Source organism: Triticum aestivum, chromosome 5B (genome assembly GCF_018294505.1).
Source record: "Triticum aestivum cultivar Chinese Spring chromosome 5B, IWGSC CS RefSeq v2.1, whole genome shotgun sequence".
NCBI lineage: Eukaryota > Viridiplantae > Streptophyta > Magnoliopsida > Poales > Poaceae > Triticum > Triticum aestivum.
The window spans coordinates 606,476,822-606,496,304 of NC_057807.1; the positions used below are offsets into that span (position 1 = coordinate 606,476,822).

Below are 19,483 nucleotides of genomic sequence, written 5' to 3' on the forward strand. Positions count from 1 at the left end.
CAGCTATTGCTCCCCTCCTCTTCCTCCTCCTCCTCCTCCGGCTCCGGGGGCAGGCCAGATGCGATCCAGACGGCTCGCCTTGCTCATATGTCGGATCTCCTCTGAATTTGAAACCGGCGCTCTGGCGCTAGCATAATGTATGTGGTCTTCTTTTTTCAAGCCATGGCAGAGGCAGATGGCGAGGGAAGAGGGAGACGGAGAGATATGGATGGGCCCGGGCTTGCGGAGCAAAAAAGGAGGAAGAGGATGTGGCTAGGGCTGGGGGACATCGTCCGGCTCAAATAACCGGACTTTGGTCTCGGACGGCGAGCCGGAACAGCGGCACGCGGCGTTCACACCCCCACCGGAGGAGATGCCTGTCGGACTGTTTGGCTTTCGGACGATATCGTGTGGGTGGGTCGCTCACAACCCCACTGGAGGAGATGCCTGTCGGACCGTTGGTCTACCGGACGATTTCGTGTGGGAACCGACCATCAGTCTGACCCGTCGGACGGGTGGGTTTCCGGGTGATTTCGTGTGAGAACCGGCCGTCAGCCTGACATGGCGGACCCGCGGCCGAATATGAGGGTGCCTCACCATTTCGTGTGTCACCCTGGACATTTGAAACTTGAAGCGTCCGGATGGGTTGAGTTTTTTTTTGACCGATCAGTGACCGGGCATCTTTAAGACGGTTGTAGATGCTCTAAGGTCCGTGTTTCTCTTCCAAAGTGATCTTCATTTTAGAAGGAACGTCCTCACTAAAGATTAAAATGGCCACTTATGCTTCGATACACCCTCATAAACACATTGACGACTAAGATTACCCCATATTTCATCATAATAAAAGGCATAATGGTATTTTCTAAAAATACATCGCCGGCGCTAAGTGCGATACGTGGCCTGTGTACGTACAGTCTGGTCGACAAGAATTGAACACAGCACAACCATGATAACCAACTGGACTACTTTATTAGTGATTGTAATTTTTTGTTGATAGCTTACCAAGCTGACCACTTAGTAACTGGACTATTTTATGGTTGTGTCTAGTTACCTTTTTTTCTTCTTCTTCAAATATAACATTAAACAACGTGAGTTTTTTTAGTTTCACATTAATTGTGTGGCACGTCACGCATGATCTTAGTGGCCAGCGATTTCTTTTGTTCTCTGCGCACGACCGAGGGGTCTGTTGATTATCTCCCCTGCATGGATGGGATTCATATTCATCTCAAGCTAGCACTTTTTTGGGTGCAACTCCCTAATAGTTCTCCGAAAACCTAGGAGTCTCCTGACATGCGACTAGGGTTTCGAGGGGAAACGGCGGCGCGCGCCTGATCTTGATCGGCGAGGCGCACTCGGGCCGGCGTCGAGATGAGTTCGTCTGGCGCAGGCAAGGGAAAGGACGGACCGCTCTCGCCATGCTAGCAAGGGCAAGGTTGGAGGAGGCGATGGGCAAGCTAGATCTGACTGAGGAAGAAGCCACGCCATTAGTGATCAACGACGTCGTGGAGGGGGAACCGACGAAGTGGTCGCTGGCGGGCAAGGTACTGCACCGGCACACACTCCATATCCAGACGATCTCTAATGCCCTTCGACATGCCTGGGGAAACCCTAAGGGCTTGAGTTTCAATTCAGTTGGAGAAAACACGTTTGTGGTGGATTTCTCGAACAAGCGCGATCTTGATTGCGTTTGGGATGGCAGCCCGTGGCACATCAGTAAACATGCAGTCATCCTCTCGGAATTCTCCGAGTGTATGCAACCTTCTAAGCTTCAGTTTAACAATTTGCAGTTGTGGGCACGGGTTCTCAACCTGCCTTTCAATCTGCGCAATGAAAAACGGGGTCAGGCAGTGGCGAGGCAGATACATCCGAATGCATAACATGTACAGTTTGATCCTGTGGGGGTTTTTTTTAGAGCAAGAGTCACCATTGATGTCAGGAAGCCTCTACGGAGGTGGATCCTCATAGATTCAGCGGCTCGCGGCAGTCGTGACTGGTATGACATTCAATACAAACACGTTCCAATTTTCTGTTTTTCGTGTGGCCGGTTGGGCGACTCGGATCTGGTATGCCCGACGCCGGGGGCGAGGGATGAACACGGCGATCTGCCTTTTTCAACCAGTCTCCGGGCATCAGAGGAAAAGAAGAAGGCCTCGTCAAGTGAGAACTCCGGATCGAATCAGAACAATGCTAAGTCAGGAAGGAAGGAAAATCCAGAGTCTAGCTCGACTAAAGATGCCACTCCGGAGGTCACCTCTCCAATGAAAAAGAACTCTACTGGGAGGAACAAGAGGAAAGTTGGGTCTCCAAAGAAGGTTTATAGACCTCTGGCATTACCTGCGTTAACTGCACCAGAACACGCGGCTACTAACAACACTGCCATCATACCGGTCGGTTCAGTACAGCCAAACGGGGATGATGCCTCGGTCAATGCGGTGGAGGAACGTGCACCGAAGAAGAAAAGAGATACACCTACTACTTTAGAGAATTCGGCAGGAGCTGCTAGCCAGCCCTGCCTGGAATAATGAGTTGCATAAGTTGGAACTGTCGGGGGCTTGGGAACCCCGAGGCAGTTCCAGAGCTTCGCAATGTGGGGAAGCAAGAAGGGCCCGTGCTGGTTTTTGTCATGGAGACGAAGATCAGAGCAAAGAAAGTGGAGGATCTGCGGCACACATTAGGGTTTGCCGGCAGTTTTGCAGTTGATAGCGATGGCCTCAGTGGAGGCATCGGTCTACTCTGGTCCAATGATGTGCATGTAGAGCTCAAAAACTATAGCGCTAGTCATATTGATGTGATAGTGCGGGAAACATCAGCGGACTCAGCAGGTTGGCGATTCACAGGGTTCTACGGAGCACCAAGAGCAACAGATCGTCACCATAGTTGGAGATTCCTTCGAGCCCTACATGGCATTCCTCATGATTTATGGCTTTGTGTCGGGGACTTCAATGAAACCCTATATCCCCAAGAACACTTTAGTCGCTCCCCTCGGGCCGAGTGGAAGATGAGGGCGTTTCGTGAAGTTGCAGATGACTGTGAGTTCCAAGACCTAGGTTGGTCCAGAGTTGCATACACATGGGACAACCATCAGGCGGGGGACGCAAATGTCAAAGCCAGGGTTGACAAAGCTTTTGCAAACGAGCAATTCAGGCAAAGGTTCGAACACACACGAGTTCGACATGTGTGTGTGGTGGAGTCGGATCACTGCTTTGTTATCACAGAGTTTAGGCATCACGCGCATACGCATCGTTCGCCGGGAGCCAGACAATTTCGTTATGAAAACGTTTGGTAGTCTCATCAAGATTATGATCAGCTCATCGCGGGCACGTGGAAGAAACAAGCAAGAGTTCCAGGTTTGCAAGGCATTGCTGATTCTCTGGTTGCCCTCCAGCGGCAACTAGAGCCATGGGGAGCGCGCGAGTTCGGCAGCTTGTTGAGGTCTGTGCGCAAACTACAGTCACGCCTAGACAGATTGCGGTAGCGTTCTGTTGGTCGAGGGCCTTCAGACGAAGAAAAGAGCATCATGAAACAACTCCGAGAAGCTCTTCGGTTGGAGGAGATTTGGTTGCGGCAACGATCTCGAGTGCCGTGGCTACGAGAAGGTGACCGCAACTCGGCTTACTTCCAAGCACAAGCTAGACAAAGAAAACGAATAAACAGAATTGCAAATCTTGTAAGGACTAATGGCTCGGTTTGTGCGAGTGAAGAGGAGGATAAAGAAGAAATTAATGCATTATATCAAGCTTTGTATATGGCACAGGGTGCCAATAACATGGATGTGTTATTATCGCATGTATCTCCCCGGGTCACACCGGAGATGAATGAACTCCTGGGTAAACCGTTCGAACCATCTGAGGTCCAGCATGCTCTATTCCAAATGGCACCTTCCAAGGCGCCAGGGGTGGATGGGTTTACGGCGGGCTTTTTCCAGCGCCACTAGAAGTTACTGCAACACGAAGTCACGGCGGCGGTGCTGGCTTTTCTCAATGGAGGTGAATTACCAGTGGGGTTCAACGATACTTCCATCACCTTGATCCTTAAGGTACGTCATCCCCGAAGCATTTCACAATATCGTCTAATTGTGCTCTGTCCAATACTTTATAAAGTGGCAGTCAAAGTGATAGCCAACAGGTTGAGGGGCTGCATGGATGACATTGTCAGTGAGGAACAAAGTGCTTTCATTCCCGGGCGCTTGATCACAGATAACGTGTTGGTCGCATTTGAAAGTGTCCACACCATGAGGAGGCGAAAGAAAGGAAAGAACTACACCTGCGTCGTCAAGTTGGACATGATGAAAGCTTACAACAGGGTAGAGTGGCATTTTCTGGAGGCTATGCTACTGAAGTTGGGTTTCCATGCAAATCTGGTGAGGCTAATTATGAAGTGTGTAACTTCTGTTCGGTTCTCTGAGCGTGTGAATGGGGAGCAACAACCATACTTCAGCCCGTCCAGAGGGTTGCGGCAGGGGTGTCCAGCCTCACCTTATTTATTTCTCCTATGCACGGAAGGGTTTTCATCCTTACTGAAGAACTATGGTCAGTACATTGGTCGAGGAATAAGAGTAAACTTCAGGGCGCCTTGGGTGAATCATCTATTGTTTGCTGATGACTGCCTCATCTTCATCAAGGCGAGTGCAGAAAGTGCAGCAAGACTGAACGAAATTCTTGAGATCTATGGTGAGGCTTCTGGACAGTGTGTAAATAGAAGCAAGAGCGCAATCTACTTCAGTCCAAACACCCCAGCAAATCTCAGGCAAAACTTGAAACAACTCCTTCGAGTAGAAGTTGAGGCGTTTTCTGAAAGGTATCTTGGTCTACCCACGGCCGTAGGCAAGATCACCAGCGGCACTTTTGAGCATCTGGGCGACCGGGCACGAGGCAAGATGAATGGTTGGTCAGAGAGGCTGTTTGCTTGTGCCGGAAGGGAGACACTCCTTAAATCTATTGTGCAAGCGATTCCGACTTTCGGCATGAGCTGTTTTCTCTTGACCAAAAAAGTGTGCAAAAGCTTGACGTCGAGCATGGCGAAGTACTGGTGGGGGAGTTCACTGGACCGCCGATCTTTGCATTGGATTGCTTGGGACAAGCTGGCTACGCCCAAAACTAATGGGGGAATGGGCTTTAGTGACATGCGGATATTTAACTTGGCTCTGTTGGGGAAACACGAATGGAGATTCATGACTAATCCTACTTCCCTTGCCACCAAGGTTATGAAAGGTAGATACTTCCCGACCTCTGATTTCATGCAAGCAACTGTTCCGAAATCTTCTTCAGCTATCTGGAGAGCGATAGTGGCAGGATGGAAAGCACTAAGCGCAGGGCTTGTGAAGCGAGTGGGCGATGGTACATCTATTTGGGTGTGGGAGGACAAGTGGATATCTTCCACCAACACCATGTCCCCCTTACTATGGCCAGACAACACAACATTTCACACTGTTACTGACTTGATTGATACTTCAAATTGGTCATGGCGTAGGGATCTGGTTCGGGAAACCTTCATTGCTCCTGATGCCGAGGCTATACTGAACATACCCTTGCGGCGAGGTGGCGGCAATGATTTCCTAGCATGGGCACATGAGAAGTCAGGCATCTACTCTGTTAAATCGGCGTATCGAGCTCTGGTGAATCAGAAAGAGAGACTAGATCTAGAAGAGGGGCAGATAACCGGCACTTCAGTGAACCAACAACAGATGTGGAAAGATGTTTGGAAGCTCAATGTAGTCCCAAAAGTTCGAGTTTTCTGGTGGCGCGTTTTGAGGGGGATTTTGCCAGATGAAAGCACCCTGAAGCATCGCCACATCTGGGAGATCAGCACCTGCAAGGTATGCCTTGCCATGGAGGAAGACCTGGAGCATGCACTCTTGCTATGCTCCCACGCACGCCGCTTCTAGGAGGAAGCCCACCTGCTTTTTGACATAAACGTTCCACGGCTGCACCCCCACACATGGGCCAGGGACATTTTATGCGACCAAGGATTCTCCAAGAAAGAGCGGGAGATCATTATTACCATAATGTGGGCCATCTGGACGTCTCAGAATCGCCTGACACACGACAAAGAGGGGGCTGATCTAGCTAGCTCCATTCGGAAGATCAGAGAAGACCTTGACATTCTCGATCTCCCGCGACAGCAAAAACCGGTGCTACCTGGTTATGGCTGGCAACCACCAGAGAATGACACCATCAAGATCAACACTGACGCAGCAACACACCTTGATGATGGTCACGCGGGAGCTGGTGGAGTTGCTCGATCTTTATCGGCTCTTAAAGGTGCATGGTGCAAGCCAATTCCCAGTGTTACGGATCCTCTCATCGCGGAGGCCATAGCTCTCAAGGAAGGAGTGTTATTTGCTACTTTACGCGGCTACATGCATGTCATTATGGAGACCGACTGTCTAGAGGTGGTTAACCTCTGGAACTTGCGTTTCACCGACCGGTCGGTGATTGCACCTATCCTAGCAGAAGTTGAAGAGCTAGCTCTTAGTTTTAATTCTTTTACCATTCAACATGTAATGAGATCAGCAAACGGTCATGCACATCTTTGTGCTAAGCGCGGTTGTTCGCTTAATGTGACTGAAAGCTGGTTGGACTCCACCCCTAGCTTCCTGATCAGCAGCCTGCTGGCTGACTGCTCGGCGAATGCGTTTGTTGAATAAAGCTCTCAAATTCCCTCGCAAAAAAACTCCCTAATACATACGATCATTTATTTCCGGATATGCTGGCACGGTGATTGCATGCACGAAGATTAGGGCCCTGTTTGGTTCATAAGTTTTAGGACTTTTTCTAGTCCCAACTAAAAAGTCCCTAGTCCCTAAAAAGTCCCTACCTGTTTGTTTCCAGTGACTAAAAAGTCTCTAGTCCCTCCCTAGAGGTTATTAAATAACCATATTACCCCTAGTATACAGAAAAATAACAACCAAACAACACCATGGGCCGGCGGGGCAATGGATGCAGGGAGGAGCATTGTTGGAAAACTCTCAGAAAGTCCCGAAAAAGACTCTCCTTAAGAGTCTTCTTCATTTAGTCCCAAAAAACAACTTTTAGTCCCTAATAGTCCCTCATGTTTGGTTAAAAAGTCTCTAAGAGAGACTTTTTCTAGTCCCTACATCAAAAAGTCCCTGGAAACAAACACCCCTAGGAAGGAAAGAAAATCATCAAGGAGATCGCTCCATCTCTGGGGCCTTCTTTTATCGTAGACTTCAAGAGGAAACAACGCACTAACAAATTAGGCACACAAAGAGCTACTACCTCGATTCCTAAATATTTGTCGTTTTAGATATTTCAAATGGATGACCACATACAGATGTATATAGACATATTTTAAAGTGTACATTCACTCATTTTGCTTCGTATGTAGTCTCTAAAAAATATATTTAGGAACGGAGGGAGGATAAGCCAAATACACTTCTATTATACCCTACAAAAATAATGTGCAGCCTTAAGTACTCCAGCGCGATGTTATTCACTCGATTGGTTGCTTAGGAGCGCATGCAAGCCCGAATCATAGAGTGATATCATCTTAGATGACACGCAAATCGATACTCGGTCGTAAGGAAAAATCTTTTTTGTTTCGCGCCGGGGCCCCAAATTCTTGAAGACGGCCATGGAACACAAAGAAAGAAGATAATGTAGTGACCAGACCAGGTACTGCAGCAGGCCGGACTAGATATCATAGCGAACCAGAATGATTATTGTATTATTTTTCTAAATTTTAAATACATTTTTCAAATGCAAACATTTTTAGAAAAGCAAGAACAAATTTGAAAAACAATTTTATTTTGATTTCTGGAACATTTTTTAAAAATGCGAACAAGTCTTGAAAAATCTAACTTTTCTTGGAACATGAACAAAATTTGGAAAATCAACACGAATTTTTTTTCAATTTGCAAAACATAATTTAGAAATGCAAATATTTTCTGAAACTCCAGTATTTTGTCAATTTGTGAACATTTTTTGTCGAGAAAAGAACAATTTAAAAAATCCCATTTTCAAACTTTTTGTTCACAAATTTAAGAAATGTTTGTGTTTTCACAAAAGTTGATTTTTAAAAAAATACATGGTTCGCTAGTTTGGTTCAACATAAGTTGTTGGGAATTTGTTAACAATTTGAGAAAAAATGTTCCAGTTTAGAAAATTTTCATACATAATTCAAAATTTTAAAATTGCTGAAAATTTTCAAGAAACTATTATGATATAAGAAAATGTTCATGTTGATTGATAATGACATATGCATTCGCCTGGCCTAGTCTATCACACTTCTCAACTCGTAGTTTTTTTGGATCACTGGTAAATGACCCCAACTTCTTGCAGCAGCCTGACACAGACATATGAGATATCCATGCCATGTTTGAACGACTTCCGAGTTTGCATGTTGCGACACGTCTGGACATCTATCGGCCTTTTTCATGAGAAAACTCCGAAAATACAAAACTTGTCAAAAATTAAAACAACTTCCAATAATGCCTTGCATTGGTCATAGAAACTGGTGAAAAAAATGGGGTCATTTGACAGATGTTGCGAAACAACGTGTTTTTAATCGGACCCTTCTGATCTACCAAACACCCTCTGTTGAACTTGATCTAGTTTTGGAAATTCTTAAAATGATTCCAACTTTTGCAAGTAGGTGGGCATGCCCACGATAAACATTTTCTGACACTGTATGTAACTTGCGACACGTCCGACCATTTATCAAGTTTTTTTATCAAGAGAACTCCAGAAAAATACAAAAATTGTCAAAAACAAAAAATAGCTGGCGTGGTGTCTTAAATTGCTCATACAATGCCATGATAGTTTCAAGGATATCGAGAAACAACATGCTCCGTTGAATATGGTCTACTTTTGGGCATCCTTCAAATGACTCTAGCTTCTGTAGGCAGGTGTGCAAGCCCATGTTAGGCATCCATCCCAGGTTTGAACGATTTTCGACACCGTATGCAAATTGCGACAGGAAAAAGTCCAAAATAAACCTTGAAGTTGTAGACGAAAGCTAAATCAAACTCTGAACTTTGAATCTCGGAAATTGACAGTCTAAACTTGTAATCCTGGTCTATTTTGGACCCTATACCTGTTTGGCACACTGGGAATACTACAATCCCGGCCGGGATTACCAGCTACTCTCATGGACAAGAATTTGGGCCGGCCCACTATAACACAACAAGAATTCGTGAGGTTTAAAAAATGTCTGCACATTTCTAAAATTGTTCAGAAGTTTAAAATGTTCTTGTTTTCTATTTTTCGCACAAATTCAATTCGTTTTGTGTTTTTTATACTGTTTGGAATTTTGAAACTCTAGCATTTCTAAAAACAGTTCGTGATTTTCACATTTGTCAAAAAATGTTCAGAATTCCAAGAGTTTTTCACATGCTTTGAAAAATGTTTTGTATTTTCAAAATTGTGTCACATTTTTAAATATTTTTCTGGAATTTCGTAAATTATTTCATTAATAATTTATTTAAAAATGTTTGGGATTGTTTGCAGTGGACTCGAATAGGCCAGCCCACCAGACATGAAGCGAGTTTTTTTCCTTAACATGCGACACAAAAATTATTTATTTATTTTTCTTAACGGGCGACGTAATAATTCCAGAACAAAAAAAACATGTCGTGGAGTCGAACTTGGGACTTTGTAGCCACTACAGCAGACGACTATGACTGACATAGTCAGAGGCCCGGAATATTTAATCAAAAACAAAAGCATCGAACTTTGAAAGCATTTTTTAGGGGCAAAGAAGTATTGAAATTTTATTTATTTATGAAATCTTTGAACATTTTATAAACATTTTTGAAAATTTATGAAATCTTATAAACATTTTATAAAGTGTGAGTACTTTTTGAAAATTTCGAATACTTTTAAAAAACCAACAACTTTAGAAAGTGAACACCTTTATAAAATTTTTTGCAACCTAAACAAAAAATTTAAGTGCAAACACTTTTTGAAACATAATTTTTTTCTGCAACCTGAACAAAATTTTAAAGTGCAGACACTTTTTGATACATAAACATTTTCTGAAACATGAAAATATTTTGCGACATCTAAAAAACATCACAAGTTTTATAAAATGTATGGGCCAATCCAAATGTTTATACAATGCATAATAATATTCCTGTGATTCAAAAAATGTTTGTACATTCAAAAAAATGTAACATTTCAAGAATGTTCACAAGTTTAAAAAAAATGTGTTTGTGACATTTTCAAAAAAAGGTGTGTATAATGTAAAAATATGTTTGCGTGATGTAAAAAAATGTGTCATAATCTTAACAAAATATATGTGCCATGTCCTTGAAAAAAGTGTATGCAAATTTTAAAATGTTGAACCATGTAAAAGAGTGTTCATGTAGTTTTATTAAATGTTTATTGTCATTAAGAAAATGTAAAACATGTATTTGGAAAAATATTACCATGTATTCAAAAAGTTTTGAAAACATTTAGTTTAAAAATGTACACAATGTATTTGAAAATATCAAAAGGTCATCCAAAAATATTTAATGTGTGTGTTAAAAATGTACATTGGGTACTGAGAAATTTAGACATGTGTAAAAATGGAAAAATAAAATAAAACAAAAAAGAAAGAAATTAAGAAAAAACAGATTAGTGCGCATGCGCGAGTAACTACGTTACTGGGCCGGGCCAATTGAGCAAATCCCGGCTACGTCCTGTTAAGGTTTAAAATAGACCGGGATTAAAGAGCTTGGTGTGTTCATTTCAAGGATTGAGAGTTCGGGGTTTGATTTAGGTTTCACTTATAGATTGAAGGTTTGTTTTGGACTTTTTCCAATTGCGACACGTCCAATCATTTATCGACCTTTTTGACGGAGAAAATGTCAAAAAATGCAAAAGGAAAAATCTAAAACTAAAACAACTTGGCATTGTGTTGGGCCATTTCATGTATGTGGAAACACAACATGCATCCTTCTAGCCTATCCCAACACTCTCTGTTCAACATGGTGCTTTTTTGGACATTCGTGAAATAAACGAGCAGGTGGGCTTGTCCTTGATAGGCATTCATGCCAGGTTTAAAATAATAATAATTTAAATAGGTATTTAGAAGTGTTGTTTTAAATTCCATTCCATTTCCATGTGTAATTTAAACAGGTACTTAAAAGCGATATTATAAATTTATTTCCATTTCCACACCTTACAGTGGACTGGCCCAGTCAGGCGGCCTCCTGCAAAAAAGTATTTAATTCATGATTTTTAAATCGATGACCTTTTTTACTTTCTCAAAAAAAATTATCAAATTCATGAACTATTTTAAATTGATAAAATTCGTTCAGTTTTGCTATATTTTTTTGTCCTCGGAGCTAGGATGGGCATAAAAACCAACAAACCTCACCGAAAAGCCAATTTCTTGTTTGTTTGTTTTTTTGCTTTAGTTTGGAAAATTTGTGACAGATGTAGAGACCAGCGCGTCCTGGGACGTCAATTTTAGGGCCAAGCCGGTTACTTGCAAAAAAATCACGAATTTGAAAAAACTAAAAAAATCATCGGTTTGAAAGAAGTTCATGAATGTAACCAAAAAGTTCATGGATTTGATAAAAATTTACAAAATTGAAGACATGCATTCATTTAAAAATAGTTCACATATTCAAAATCTAAGTTCACGAATTTTAAAAAGTTCACAAATTTATGAAAATGTTCGCGAATTTAAGAAAATGAAATAGAAATAGGAAAATAATAACAAATAAAGAAAAATAAAAAATAAAACCGAAGAAAAGAAATTAAACAAAAAAATAACTAGACTGAGATGATGCACGGCAAGCAGAATAAAATAACTAGGCACAAGTGAAAATAACTAGGCACAAGTGAGTTGTCCTAATTGATCCTTTGGCTATGGATGGAGAGGTGGGTGGGCCCGTTTTTCTTGATGGGCGGCTACTACAGCTTGCACGTGCCATATACTTTCTCCGTTTTAAATTATTCGTCGTGGTTTTAATTTAAACTTGAACTAAAATCACGACGAGTAATTTTGAACTAAAATCACGACGTGTAATTTGAAATGAAAGGAGTACCTTAGCACGGCTTATTGAGCTAAAACCACGACTAGTAATTTAGAACGGAAGAAATACCTTAGAGCAGCTAGATAAGCGCGCTGGGATGAAACGACTATATAGCGTGCGACCAAAACTTGCGGTCCAGCAGCTGTGCTAAAATCCCGCGCGTGGCAGGTAAGGATCAGAAAATGGCATCGCGTGCGACCAAAACTTGCGGTCCAGCAGCCGTGCTAAAATCCCGCGCGTGGCAGGTAAGGATCAGAAAATGGCATCGCGTGTTGCGTAACTGCTGCAGGTGGGGCCGTCAGATTGGGCGCCGTATTTTATTTGCATTGACAAACCTCGAAAATTTTAGCGCTTGCGGCGTCTGTTGAACATGCTCTTAGGATGAAATGACTATACTGCAAGGCACAAAAATGGCATGGACTCCTTTTTTTTTAACATCAACAAGGGCCCGATTTCCTTGATAGAAAAAAAAGTTCAGTTGTATACTAAGTTTTTTTCAACATGAAGACACAACAGACAAACGTAACAGACACAACGCACGCTGTATACAGAAAAGTGTCCCTGACGCGGATGCGATCAGAGACAACTTTTCGTTCAGCTTCATCTTATTATTATTGAACAAAGATCACGTGGAACTGGAAGGCTTTGACCCGTAGCTACAAGGAAGCAGCCAGCCGGAGCCGGTGGCTCAGTGCTGTCCCGGCAGCTTCTCCTTGATCTTGTCCATGATCCCCTTCTTCTCGCCCGTGCCAGTGCCGGCGCCGGCCATTCCTGTGTGGCCTTGCTGCCCGTAGGCTCCACCAGTCCCAGTTCCCGGCCCGTAGGCTCCTCCAGTCCCTGTCCCCGTCGCCATATGCTGCTGGTTGTCCTTGTGGCCACCGGGGAGCTTCTCCTTGATCTTCTCCTTCATGCCCTTCTTTCTCCTCCCGCCCATGCCGTCGTCCTCGGAAGACTGTACAGCCACGAAAACTTAACATCTAAACATACAGAAGCAGATGAATGTGTACATGTGTGCCGACAGAGTATCATACCGAGCTGGAGCTGGAGCTGCCGGAGCGATGCAGGATCCCACCGGTCTTGTGCTCTCCCCTGTGGGCCTGGAACTGCCCGCCGGTGCCGGGAGCGGCGTGCGCTCCCCCCACGCCGCCGGCTAACGGAAACGGGTTGCCGTACTCGTCGACGCGGTTGGCGGGGTTGTCGTGCTGCCCTTGGAACTCCATCTTTGCCTCCTAAACTGGACTTGGTTGTGGCTTTAGCTTTTGGTCTTTGGCTGACAGAAACCTGGTGAGTCGTTGTGTGCAGGGAAGTGCATTGCCGGGTGGATATTTATGCCGTAGCGACAGGCCTTGTAACGGATGTGGCAGGCCAGGTGGCTACTGCACGGGGGGTACGTGTGCATGCGTGGTGAGTCGGGAGGCGCAAGTGGTCGGCGTGGGCGTACGGATAGCCGGGACGTGTGCACGCGCCGAGATCCTGAACGTGTCGGTGGCGCCACGTACGCATTCGACTGTTCTGGAAGGGTGACTTGACAGATTAGCTCCTCGTTGCGAACCAAGTGGACAGTGGTATCTTCAACCCACCAAGATTTGAATTTTGGTGCTCGCATTATTCCTGAATTATTTCAGGATTTTAGGCGGTGCGCTTTCAGTGAAAGGAGACGTTTCCGTCGACGACGAGGCGCCTACGGTGGCTTCGTAAATCTCAAGATGATATGCCGACTCAGTCTCTCGGAGGTGCTCATATGAGAATGTATCTGGTGAAACGAGCAAACTGGTGCACCAGATGCTCCAGCGATACATGGGCCGTTGGATTCAAAATAGAAGGACAGGATTCAGTGCGATGATGGGACTGCTGGCACATTTGCAGAACAATCCTTGCAGTGCTGTTAAATGCAGCAATTTGACCTCACCATATCCAGATCTTGTTCTTCCCCTTGCCAGATTTTGTACCAGTGCAGCCACCTGGTTCTATTGTTAAGGTCCAGCGAGCTCAAGAACCGATATCAGATCTTCAACGAAATCAGTATTCTCTCTTTCTCTCTCTCTCTCTCCCTCTTCTGTACCACTCCAACAGGCGAAATAGGTTAGTAAATTTCGATTGATCCCTCTCAATCATGTACCAATGGAGCGTCGTCTCACTGAAATCCAGATGGGGATCTGATTTGTTGAAAGCAGTGCCTCGATTTTGTCTTTTGCAGCAGCGCCTCGTTGTGAGGGCATACTCAATCTACCACTAACGCCGCCGGTGACACTATCCAACTACAGCAGCTCAAGGATCTAGATCTATGTCTGTATGCTTCTTCTCAAAAGGCATGTTTTTATTGATTAAGATTTGGAATAGTGCGCTGTCAGCACAATATTTAGGTATGAGCTACGAGTATATTTCTATGATCTTCATGCAAATTACAAGGGATGCACTCCCTGTTTGGATCCTTTATTCGTAAACAATATTAAACAGAACTTGTACTTTACAATGTTCAACTGAACTTCGTGAAAGCATTAACGAGTTCATCTTTCTGATTTTATTATCTACAGTAGTTCATCTTTGGACAAAACTGGTTTTTTCAGTCTCCTATATACAATGTATACTAAACCATGACTTGCAGAATGTCGGTGTTCCTTACAATCCGTTGCAAAACCTCATATATTGTTCCCTATAATTTGTTTGAAAAACATGATATAGTAGTGAACTGACCTTTGTATTCTATAAATGTGATACTTTGGGATCCCTGTTTTATCTGGTAGCAAATTTTTAGTAAAAGACAATCCAATGTTAGTTTCGCATAGAGGATAGAGCTGCCTATGATTGCTTATGTGATTGCTACGAGATTCATAACCTATGTTATTTTCAATGGATTTGCTGAATGGGGTGTCACTCCAAAGTTTGGCTTGGCTCATTACTATGTTGGAAGGTCATTATGGAGTCTTATTGCCTGGAGCTGGTAAATCAGTTGAAGTTGGGGACCGCGAATAGGGCTGCAATTCTTCATGTTCTTATGGAAATCAGAAGCTGTTTTTGACATTGACAAGGCATGTAGCCAAAGTTGTTGCATCCAAGAATTATGCATGAACGAGGCATCGCCATTTCCTGCTCTTGGTTGCATAGGTGGCATGTCTCTGGTTTGGAAGCACACCCTTGTACCTTATTATCATCTTATTTAGGTTGTCAAATTTATTCCTTCAGTGGATAGAATTTCATGCTCACTTTATTTGCATGCCACTGGACTGGAGGGTTTGTTTTAGTAAACTATAGTTGACTAGATATTGGTACTGATTTTAATCTGAGGTAATATCACCACAACTTATTTCATATAATATTTGGGTACACTTTCACTTTATTGTTTTCATCTAATATGTTGGGGCTATTTTTGACAAAAAGATATGAGATTATCATATTTTTTTCCGAAATCTGAATGCAAACTTGTTGTACCTCTTTTTCTTCTGTTTTTCGTTTGAGTTATTGTCCCTTCCTCCATCTTGCTATCCTTTGCTTCCCAATAACGACTGTTTATACTATATAGCTGTAGTGAAGAATGACATATCAAGATTACTTACATACATATTGTCAGGCCATATAAGCCTCTTTGGCAACCACTCATTGGCAGGTAAATATTTCTATATCATGTTTTTTATGGTTGCTCCAGAACTGACTATTCGGTGTTTATTCAGATTCAGGACCATCTTTCATGCTCCAACAATATTTTGCCTTTGATCTTCAAATCAATTAGTTGAAGGCATGACCGGATAATCTTCAGAGTAGGAGTCATCTTCATATGTCTCTGTTTTCGCAAGATAAATATTAAATCTATCCGCGTTGGCATTTTAGGTGCGGGCGTGCCAGTATACGAGCGTATACGAATTCATTACTTCGAATACACGGAAATAGGAGACTCGCACTTTATCGAATTATCAAAGGATTGCCTATTTCTATTTCACATGTATGTTCCATATTGCGCCTGAATATATATATCTAACTGAGACGATTGCAGAAGTCCTTAATTCCTGGAACCTCGAAATAATTCCAGTTAATTACATCTACGAGTCTACACTCGCACAATACCTCTGATTAAGCTGAATCAAATGATCATCTTATCTTTATAGAATCTCTATCTCACGCCTTCATAATTATATGCATGGAAATAAAACAGATCATCAAAGCACAAACAGGGGACACACATTTTAACGTGGAAAATCCAAGTTGGGTAAAAAACCACGGTGGCACGGAGGCCAAATCCACTATAAGAAATGTTTACATGTCAAGGAGTTACAACATGACCTTTTGATTCAAGATAAGCCCTTCTAAAAATGCTGGGGACAAAACAAAACTGCATTGCTAAAGATGTAGTCATAACATATCATCAACCATGTAATATTCAGCCCCACCTCTCCATGAGCAGTCGGTCAAAAATCTGATATGAAGCCTTGAAGTAGTTGTCCGGCCGGCCCCGTCGATCGCGGACTATGTGTTTCAAACCATGTCGATTAGAATATGTATGCATCATATTTCGGCCTCGTGGGTTCTGAAAAAGAGAGAGAGATTGAATAATGAACTGACAGTCGACCTGAATAATGAGTGTATAAACTTAAAACAATGGCGTCTTATTATCCCTGTGTAGATGGCCATGTCATTGTTGGTACGTGCTCCACTCTCATTATGAAGTTGACCTCTGCATGTCAAGTGAATCTCCTTCTTTGTAAATGTTTGCAAACTCTAGTTCAGGATGTGTGTATATGTGTTGCAGTCTCGGAAAGGCTTCTGCTCATGCCATGTCCCATGCAGGCTGGTACGTGTACAGTAATGCATGCACGAATTTGCATGTAGATCATCACAAATCAACAGAACTCAAATAAATGAAGATCAAAGGGTAAAAAGAAAATGACAAAATGGCAACTTGACGGTGAAAAGTCCACATCAGCGATTCAATCGCCATATAGAGTCAAGATGTCATAACCATCTCCATTTTATATCGGATCATCATACATCCGCGGCGACGATTGAAGTGTCAGGTAGAGCCGCGAGATGTCGTAACTGCCTCTTTTAATACATCATTATCATACATCCGCGGCGATGATTGAAGCGCCAAGTAGAGTCGTGGGATGCAATAGCTATCTTTTTTCCACATCAGATCGTGGCATATCTGCGGCGACGATTGTAACGTCAGGTAGAGCCGGTATATGTCATCACTCTCTTTTTCCATATCGGATCTATAGACATCCGCAGCGACGATTAGATCGCCATGTAGAGCCGCCGGATGTCATCACTCACTTTTTTTCATATTGGATCTACACACATCCGCGGCGACGATTAGATCGTCATGTGGAGCCGCGGGATGCAATAACTCTTTTTTTTATCAGATCATGGCATATCCGCGGTGATGATTGAAGCATCAGGTAGAGCCGCATGACACCATATATTCATTTTGTAGATCAAACGGTAAAACGCCAGCGTCAACGATTTGATCGTTAGGTTGAACGGCGAGGAGTTACCAACCAGCAATGGAAGAAGAAAACAGAAGAAAGAAATAAAATAGCCGCATCTCACCTTCATGCGACTCACTTACCAAGTAACATCACCGATCCGGTCCTTGAAATGGAGACGCGGAGTAAAGATTGCAAGGAGCCGTGATTGCTAATGTTGTGTTGGAGATTTGATCGAGCTGTCATGTAGATGTTTATGTGTGTGGTGCTGGCGGCGGCGTGGTTGCTGTGAGAAATGAACTGCGCCGTTGCGCTATGCGGCCGCCTCAGAACTCGAACCTCCCCTCCTCTCGACGTATCTGATGATTATCTATGTATCCCGTACCCGTATGGCTTATCCTGGAGAAGATTCAACGGCCACTGACCAACAGCTTCCTCAGCACCTGTGGTGGAACTCCTGGATATCACGCATGCATACTTATCCAACTAAACGAACTCCAAAAGTTCAAATCAAATCTGCCAACGAGTATGTGCACGTAGTAGTGAATGGTCCAAGTAATCCAGCACGTACCAATCAATCCACCATGTGTACTTATTATTCCTCTTTAGCTATGGATCCCACTTATAATCTTTTTTCCTTAGAGAACGCTGCCATCTACTAAGCCACGTAAAATTCTAAGATGCCTCACGCGTGTGTGTCCTCAGCGTCTGATTGTCACTACCCCTGTACATCACTATGATTTCTTTTTAACTTTGCAAATGAGAACCAAGTTGATATTTTCTCGAACTTCCAATTATGATTTGAATTTTTTAAACTCGCAAAACCATGACAAAATATCATCGAACAGTCTCCTAGTTGGCAGCTCATGAAACTGATAATGTCACCTCCCATACTAGTATAGATCATGTGTTGTCTCAGGCTTCGATTTTTTTGGAACCATGTAATCAGCAAGAAAGTACACTTGGTAACAAAATTTAGTATGCGTCTTGTTTGTAGTTTAGAAGGGCGGTTGCCGTACAATTGATGTGTATGCTTGTGATGTCTCAATGTAAAAGACGTGATGTTCTTCCATGGAAGCATCTAAAGATCTTTGGTTCGGTTGCAAAACAACATCTGCTTCTCTGATACTTTTTTTTAGGAAAGAGGCCACATCTGCTTCTCTGCTTATCTGATACAGTACTTCTTAATATTGTTGAGCTTTCCAACTGTGTGAAGAATCAATTTGATTTTTTTGTAATTTTTGCTAAAGTCAGCAAGAAGCAATCACACAACAGTTAGATTAGCTGATACAAAAGCACCACTTGTCAAATTTCTCAGCTTGTTTAAAACAGAAGCTCGGTTGTACAGAGCGATCTGGAGCAGTAGTACAGAACAGAGGAAAAGCGAGGTAGACGAACTAGCTTTGGGAGGTCCATCCGATATATTTAGCTAGATTTGAAGGTCTGTTTTGCAAATGTACCAACAGCTCCCCCCACAGATGCATCTTGCCCCTTGATTTCGAATCTAATGGCCCATAACCTGCTGGTGCATCTGGTGCATGAGTACGTCCGTTTCACAGGATACGTTCTCCATATGGATAGGGTGTGCTTGTGTACGTTTATAGGGGTGAGTGTATGCGCGTGTATATGAGCGCTTGTGTCTGTACTGATGCTCAAAAAAGATTAGCTCCTCGTTCAATTTTTGATGTATCTACTCTGATAAAATTCTCGGTTGGTGCTATCTATAATTTCAGACCACCGGATTTCCATCTAACCCAGGCAAAGACAAGGCATGTCAATTTTGCAAAAACACACATGTTACTTCACCCAAAGTTTCACGGAACTCCTTGTTCTTTCTGATCCAACCTCATCTCTTCCAAACTCAAGCTGCCCACCTCATATTGGCCTAGGACATCTAGAACCTTCCCCGCCATCGGTCCCTCCCACAGGCCACCTAAGCGCTAGTGCCCCCGCCCCCTCCCCCTTCCATCTAGCCGCCACCCACATCTCGACACCGCCTACAACGCCCCCGTTCTTTTGCGCCTCCGCCCGTAGCTCGCCCCATCCAAACGTCACCTTGAGCAAGCCGTCAAACCTATGCATGAGATACACAATTTTTCTG

The 19,483-nt window shown here is 43.3% G+C and overlaps 1 protein-coding gene across 1 annotated transcript; it reads right to left on the bottom strand.

The window, feature by feature from the left end:
* Nucleotides 1-12,019: 12,019 nt before the first annotated feature.
* LOC543293 (dehydrin Rab15-like) lies at nucleotides 12,020-13,363 on the bottom strand. Its single transcript, NM_001405777.1, has 2 exons — nucleotides 12,997-13,363; nucleotides 12,020-12,917 (listed from the first exon to the last, which is right to left on the bottom strand). Exons 1-2 carry the CDS (start codon nucleotides 13,183-13,185, stop codon nucleotides 12,654-12,656), a joined length of 453 nt encoding a protein of 150 aa, NP_001392706.1. The 5' UTR covers nucleotides 13,186-13,363; the 3' UTR covers nucleotides 12,020-12,653.
* Between the last annotated feature and the right edge of the window lie 6,120 nt (nucleotides 13,364-19,483).